The sequence below is a fragment of the Poecilia reticulata genome, linkage group LG17, assembly GCF_000633615.1.
Source record: "Poecilia reticulata strain Guanapo linkage group LG17, Guppy_female_1.0+MT, whole genome shotgun sequence".
In the NCBI taxonomy this organism is placed as follows: Eukaryota; Metazoa; Chordata; class Actinopteri; order Cyprinodontiformes; family Poeciliidae; genus Poecilia; species Poecilia reticulata.
In genome coordinates this window covers 9157325-9165148 of record NC_024347.1, presented here as the reverse complement: position 1 = coordinate 9165148, position 7824 = coordinate 9157325, and the positions used below count along the sequence as shown (strand labels likewise).

Here is a 7824-nt window from a genome sequence, read left to right as displayed (position 1 = left end):
ACCCGATGATAGTTCTCATCCCTCTCCAGACCTCTCATGTTTTCCTGCTGGAGTTTCCTCTCCAGCTTCTTCTTATATTCCTCTTTAGCTCTTCTTATCTTCACCTTCAAGAACCTCTGAATTACTCTCACATCATCCTTGTTGCCATCTCTGAAAGCCCTCTTCTTCTCATTCAGGATGGTTTTGATCTCCTTTGTTAGCCAGGGCTTGTTATTTGGGTAACAATAAACTGTCTCAGTAGGGATGATGGAGTCAACATAGAAGTAGTCAGTCATGTATTCAGTGAGCTCACCAATGTTCTCTATATTTGAGTTCTTGACAGTCAGTGGCCTCAAAACATCCCTGTAGTGTCTCAGTGACCTCCTTTGACCCTATCCTCACTATGCTCATTGTTGCAGTCTGGCTACACAATCCCGCCAGAACATTACAGTTTGATGCTGTTATCATGGTTACCTAGAGACGGACAGTACGCAGCCGAGGTGAGCTGCTATCAACCTGGGTCTTTTTAAAATGTCCACTCAATATTCCACCATGTCCTTAGAAGCAAAACCTCTTGCAAAAGTGCAATGGGAAGACATAAATCTCAGGCTGAACCGTCTTAGTGAGGATGAATACAGACATTTTAAAGAATGTGCACATTGTGGCACAGTGTGCTGTATGATATCAGACAGAATGCATCAGTAGAGGATCACTGTAGACCCGCCAGAACCTAGAAGAACCAGATATCAGCGTCTTTTCAACCCTCAACCATCTCCTGAGGCTGATATGGTACAGAACATTTTGCTGTGATTAAGTTTCTTATTGTGCTTTTAGTAGATTATTATGGTTTGATTATTTGCTTAGGATGTTGAGTTTTGATGACACTTTATTTAATCTATAATAGAATAGTATCAGCTAAAATAATATAAATGATCATTTAAAGAACAACTCATGCTAGATTACCAGTACATACATAAATATTTCCTACTTTAAAACGGTTTGTTAGGGCTTTCTGTGTGTTTTCTTTAGAAATGTTGGATATATTTCATGAATACATTGCTCAGTGTTCATTTGATGTATTATTTCACTATTATTCCATTAATGTGGTTTACCAGTTTGGATAACCTGACATCCCATTAATGGAAGAAAAACAAAAAAACATGTTTATCAAAAATGCACCAGATACAGACCTGCAGGCCTGGGGCGGTTCTAGACTATGGTCAAAAGTGTAAATGTAATTTGTTAATACTCAGTGGTGGATTTTTTTAACCTTCTTACTTTTACAATGAATACAAAATTATAGTGCTGCACTTTTAGCTGTTGTATTTAGATAGGATCACACTTTCCATCTGCTACATCCTGGGTCTGTAACCTGTATCTATGGATATGCAAGTGGCTCTTTGGCTCACTTAATATATCAAATGATGAAATATTGCTGTTTTTTTTTTTTGTTGTTTCACTTTTTTGTCATGAAGCGTGCTGCTGACCTTTGTTGTTTGTGTTGTTTCCCGCCACTAGGGCGTTGTGCCACAGCTGTTTTGAGTTCTTGATTACCGTATTTTCTGCACTACAAGGTGCACCGGATTATAAGGCGCACCTTCAATGAATGGCCTATTTTAAAACTTTTTCATATATAAGGCGCACTGCATTATAAGGCGCATAGAATATACGCTACAGTTAGGGTGGCCACCCGTCCCGTATTGAACCTATACGGGACGCGATTTGTTCCATACTCTACAAATGTGGATGTGTAATAATAAAGAAGCGGTCCTCGAATACTTTATATAGTAGGCTGCCCCAGTCATTGTTTCACTCACGGTGTTGCGATATTGTGCCCAACTGCTTTCTGGATAACACAGACCAACCGACACGCTGCAGCCGCAGTCTCTGTCTCTCTTCCCCCGAACCCCCAGGCTTTAAATGTATAGGAGCTGGTCCCTTGGTAACCCTATCTAAAGCCACTTTGTTGACATAAAGAATGTCAACAAAACAGTCCGACTCGGATCGGCGAGGAGAGCCTTCCGCGACTGGGCCGGGGCGTGGCTGGACGATGGTCACCCTTCTCCGTTCAGACACAGCATGTTGGTGGAGAACGTAGTGCTAAATGACCTGCAGACGACCTGATTATCAGGTCCGTAGGTAGATAGACATAAATACGTAAGTAATAAAGTGGCTCACCTTTTCAACAATAGTTGGTCTTCCTTTGATCACCATGAGGGCGAAACGCAAAATTTTTTAAGTGTCACCATGAAAAAATACAGACTACTCTGGCCCTCGTGGTAAATTTGGACTAGAATCAGCCAAACCTAACTCCTCATTTGTATATTTTGGCAAAACTATTTAAAATACAAGAATTTGCATCTTTATACTTTTGGCTGTCTGGTGACTTAAATGTTAAATCAGGTATTATGATCAGTTACTCAGTACTTGAGAAGCTTTAGTAATTTATGGTTCCTTTCTATTTCTACTTAAGTAAAAACCTGTTGAATGAATGCTATTCTGATTGGAGTATAATTTTGGGTACTCTAACCAACTTCTATGTATAAATAATCCATCCATCCATCCATTTTCTTCCGCTTATCCGGGGTCGGGTCGCGGGGGCAGCAGCTTCAGAAGGGAGGCCCAGACTTCCCTCTCCCCAGCCACTTCTTCCAGCTCCTCCGGGGGAATCCCAGGCCAGCCGAGAGACGTAATAATGTATAAATAATTGCTCTATGAATCCTCTGTTTCTTCCTTATTGCCTCCTCCACTGTTTGTTTTCTCCTCTGCAACCCCGATGTGTCCTTCTCCAGACCTCTTTGGAGATTTCTGTGGATCTGGACACCATGTCATCCGGCTTCAGCACTGTTAGGACCTGGCTCATTGAGCCGTAACAAAAACCAAGGAGACACGGACTTCAACAATAAATACTATCTTTATTGAGCATCAAATCTAAAATAAAACAGCAGGAAATAAGCAGGCGGCCCCTGTGGCCGATGGCATCGCCAGAAGCTGGTGGTGTGAGCAGGGGAGTCCTGCTAAAGAAAAGAAAAGCCAAGCAAAGTCTCATGATTTGTGGTTTAGTTAGGTGAGGGAGAACGCAGAGACAACCCAGGATGAAAATGATGATGAAGATTAAATGACAGATGTACAGCTCAACAGTCCAAACGAGTAGGCAGCACAGGGAGCTAAGGCTAAAGCTAACACTGGAAGCTACTTACTGAAATCCTGGTCCCTCCTCTTTCGGTGCGACTCGGGACAAAAAGCAATTAGTAAATGATGGATCCCTCCATGTAATGTGGAGAGGGACGTCACAACACAATGAGCTGATCCCTGGTGTAAACAATTTGGCCAAGTTGTTATGCTTAGCAGAGTAAAAAACAAGTATCTCTACAGTGAAGGAAAAGATTATGGCTCTTAATAAACTGTACTGAAAATGAACTTCTAGTAATGTGCAAAAATGAATTAATGTTGCAAAATAATCAATCCAAAAAAATTTGAAAAGCAAAAACATGAGGAGTATCCACAACAGGCTACATGTTGGTGCATGGGCACTAAATCACTAATTTACTGATTTGTATTAAATATATTTAGAAAGACATTGCAAACTGTAAAAGTGTTGACTGAATTGCGTCTTGACAGTAGATATTGATGGCTTGGTTTCTTGGATGTCTAGATATCGAAGGCTTCAGCGCTCCAACAGTGTGACAGCAGCTGTACAGGTAAGCAGCAAGCTTGACAAGCTCTGATTAATAATTTGGGTTGGGACAAGTTCTCTATCCAACAATTCTGTTGGATAAAGTTTGCCAACAGAGATGTTTTCCTTCCTCGTAAACAAAGCGTTCTGCTCTACACATCGGAATTAATGAATGACTATACTTTATTAATTAATTATTAATAAACAGAGTCCTGGAGCTGACCAGAGTTCTGAGTGGGTCATAGGACAGAGAAACACCAGCACATATGACTGGTTCTGTTACTGATCTTTCACTGTGAAAATCTATATATCTACACACCTGTGTGATATCTTGCTCTTTGGAGATCTGTTTGCAGAAAAATTATCAAATTTCTACATGTATATGTCAAGTTTTGGATTCAGCCCACATTTTCCAGACTCGGGTAGAAAAATAAATCTGACTTCTATTGCAAAGCCTTTTTTGGCTAAAATACAGAATATCAAGTTGGTCTTTACAGAAGACGAGGGAATGAAAAATCATTTGGAAATATACTGTATTAATGTAGGCTATTTAAAACTAAACATAAATTTCATACAACTAAATATTAAGTTAATTATTGGATCCTCTTTATTTCCCAATCCAGGCAGATCTAGATCTGCCAGACCTCCTAGACACTCCTCTAGACTCTCCACACCCTCACAGAGGACGTCTGGCCTCCTGTGGCATGTCATCTCGGAAGTATTCCCGCGATGCAGCCACCTCCACCGTCAGCATTCAAGGCTCAGGGAACCATTACCATGCCTGCGCCTCAGATGATTATGATGATGTTGGTTTTGACCCGTCCATCCTCCCCCCTCCTGATCCCTGGATAGATACTGTTACTGATGACCCGCTTGATGCAGACTTCAACAGCTCTGTTATTCTGGAGGTATGTGGACTTGTTTTACTCAATTTGTTTTTTTTTATGCATATCAATTATTACAATAATTTTTTACACATCCTCGATATCGATGACCAAAGTCCTTCACAAAATATATATAGAAAAGTAAGGATGCACCGATATGAAGATTTGGGTTGGAACTGATCCAATATTATTACTGCTGTTATGATATCTGATATCAGTCAGACAGTTTTCAAGTCTGTAGGATGAAAGAGCACATAGTGTCAAAGCTCTTTGAGACTTTGACACTGAAATCCCACTGATTTCAGTGTTAAATCAGTGGGATTTAACACTGAAAGACGGGGACAGGTGTATCATCCATAAAAGGAAATCATTAAGTTGTTGGCAGCAGAAGCTCAGCTGACGACCCCTCCCAGTGCTCCTCCCGAGCCTCCAGTCGACTTAACAGAAACCAGCTTAGCAGAAACCAGACCCGATGTACACTGGCTTCAGAGAAAAAATACAGAGAACAAAAAATTAAAAGCTGAAATAACAGGAAAAATGCTAAATTACAGAGAAGTAAGAGTAAGTAGCAGAGAGAGGAAAGATGCAGCCTAAGCCAGTCTGACTAAGTTTTATCAGAAAGGAAAGTTTTAAGTCTAGTGTAAGCAGGGTGTCTGCCTCACCCCTGCTCTAAACTATATTTTTCACCCTAAACTAGCTTATGATGTTCCTCAAACAGACTAAGAAAAACACAATAGTTATTAAAGAGACTTGTGAAAACAGTTTGGGTATAAACAAGGTAATAAAGGCATTTTACTGATGACTGTCTTTATGTGTGCTCTCCATGAACCCATGAAAGGAAAACTTCCTGTCAGCCCGTGTTAGTGTGTGCTTCACCTCAGTGAGTGAAATGCTGGCCTGTTTGCTGGACAACTGTCAAGTCTGCAGGCTTCTCTTCCCCATGATTGTGTGGGTCATAATGTAATAATAAACCTTGTCAAATGTGCAGTTTGACGCGTTATTATATGAACACTGTCATGTTATCTGAACATGTAATATTCAATGTCAGATGCTAAATTTCTGACATTTGAAATATGTTTCTGAATCTACACTATATATTTTTTATCTTTTGAAATAACTTAGATTTTTAAGCAATTTCTTTTGTTTTAAGGTGTTCTTGCATGTACAATTTTTAAGAAAATACATTCCTCATAACACACTTCCCCTATATGGGTTTTAATATTTAGAACACACATAAATATTAAATTTAATTTCAAGATTTCATCTTCTTTAGATCGTGTTATTGTGCACTTGTGGAAAATGTTAGCAGAAAATGTTAGCTTTAGAAGAATGAATGTTCACATTTTCTTCTGAATAACCTTATTTTAAAATATTTATCAGCAGCTGAAAATGTTAACCTTGCCCCATTAGTGAGAGATAAACCAGCAGTTACTTTCAGCTTCATTCAGGGGTTTGTTGTAGTTTTAATGAATATTTCATATACACTATTTTGACAGTATGTGCAAATCTGAATATTGTGATGTAAGGTGGTACAACGGTCGGTCTGTCAGAGAGATGGACGCTGGTTCCTGAAGCTTCTTCAAGCTGAGACCGACCGCATGGAGGGATGGTGTCGGCAGATGGAGCTCGACCAGCGGGAGAATGAGTTGCCTGAAGATAGTAGGTTTTATGTGTTTGTTCATCATTCAGTCTTTTAGCAAACATTTCAGGATAAATAGTGCAACACACATTTTAAATATTAATTTTGAATAGTATAAAATTCAGTGTTTTTTTTTTTTTTTACAAAGTTAATACAAAGGGTCTCAACCATAAGAAATTTAAAAGGTCCACAATTATGGAAAATTCCCGTTTTGTATCTTTCCGTCCTTCCACTTGGGTATTTATGGTTTTTACAAATATTCCAAGAGCAAAAGACGCCAAACATCCAGCTATTTTTTGGAATAAGTAAATGTACTGCTGGTGTTTGCAAGATAATGCGTTTTAAAAACTTCTTAATTGTTGCGTCACAACTTTTTACAAACCAACCCCAACTGCAAGTTTGTTCTGCTGGTTTTTCCCCTGCACAATGACTGCTTGAAAAGGAAAGTGTTTTGTTGTCCACTGTAACACAGAGCTTGAGCATGTGTTTGTCATGGTTTGAGGGTGTTGCTGAGGAGATAGACACAGGTAGGCCCAGGCAGACATAAATGAACGATGATTTAATGGTGCATACTCCAAAACAAAGTCCAACAGTAACAGCTCAGGGAAACAAACCGACAACAGAACGCATGATGTTAAACGAGGACCCCGACAAGAGACAAAGACAACAGGTGGACTTAAATACACAGGGAGGGTAATCAGGGAATGAGACACACCTGGGAAGCAATCAACAGGGAAGACAGGACAGGGACAGGACTAAACACAGAAAACCTCTAAAATAACTACACAGAACACAACAGTGTTCATGCATTTTCTCCCAGTCAAGGAGAACAGAGCTGCGCGGCGGATTCATAATATTTCTGGTTGTAATGTCCTTGCAATATTGCCAAAGTAAGTTGGAGTTTGTACAGATCATTTTAAGCAGAAATCCTTTGAAAACTACCAACAGTTTATGACAGAATTTGCCAAAAAGAAGGAAGAATCCGTTTCTACTTTCTCACAAATATGCAGATGGTGATGTAAGTACATAATGATGTGTTGCGTGTTTTGTGTTGTTGTTTGGCAGAAATGTGATTTGTCATTTAGCACAAGCTAAAACTAAACAATAGTCTCTGCTAGTCCTGTGTCTCACTTTGTTACTCACAGTCGGTGTGTCCGACTTCAGGGTCTGCATCCTTCAAAGCGTATGAATGTCTTTGCGTCAAAAGACCTGGTCTACGTAGGACGGGTCCTTCAAAGGCCACGAATATTTGACGACTGGAAGAGAAAACCTGTGAATTTGGACAGGTCTAGTCGTAGACAAAATAAAGAGTAGACGCTATTTAACATTGCGGTTAAATAAAGCTATTATGTTTAAATGCTTGGAGACAGACTTCCGTACAGCTTCGAGGCGATTCTGATCCACCATCCGGCGTCTCAGGAGGGGGAAGCAGTGCAGCACCAACACTGTTTATAGTGGGGATGGTGTGCTGCTGACCTCAACTCGGGACATTGTGGGCCGGTGGGCGGAATAATTCGAAGACCACTTCAATCCCACCAACATGCCTTCTGTTGAGGAAGCTGAGCATGGGGACTCTGGGTTGGGCTCTCCAATCTCTGGGGACGAGGTCGCCGAGGTGGTCAAAAAGCTCCTCGGTGGCAGGGCCC

The 7824-nt window shown here is 40.4% G+C and overlaps 1 protein-coding gene across 6 annotated transcripts in view; it reads left to right on the top strand.

The window, feature by feature from the left end:
- Positions 1 to 7824, top strand: part of LOC103479228 (disks large-associated protein 1-like) — a 118020-nt gene that overhangs the window by 94476 nt on the left and 15720 nt on the right. For all 6 annotated transcript variants that reach the window (XR_001777506.1, XM_017310106.1, XM_017310104.1 and 3 more), the window contains 3 exons: positions 3635 to 3680; positions 4279 to 4563; positions 6066 to 6198. Coding sequence is in view for 5 of the 6 variants with exons in the window: in XM_017310106.1 (XP_017165595.1) it covers positions 3635 to 3680; positions 4279 to 4563; positions 6066 to 6198 (464 nt within the window). In the remaining variant the exon portion in view is untranslated. The remainder of the gene's footprint in view (positions 1 to 3634; positions 3681 to 4278; positions 4564 to 6065; positions 6199 to 7824) is intronic.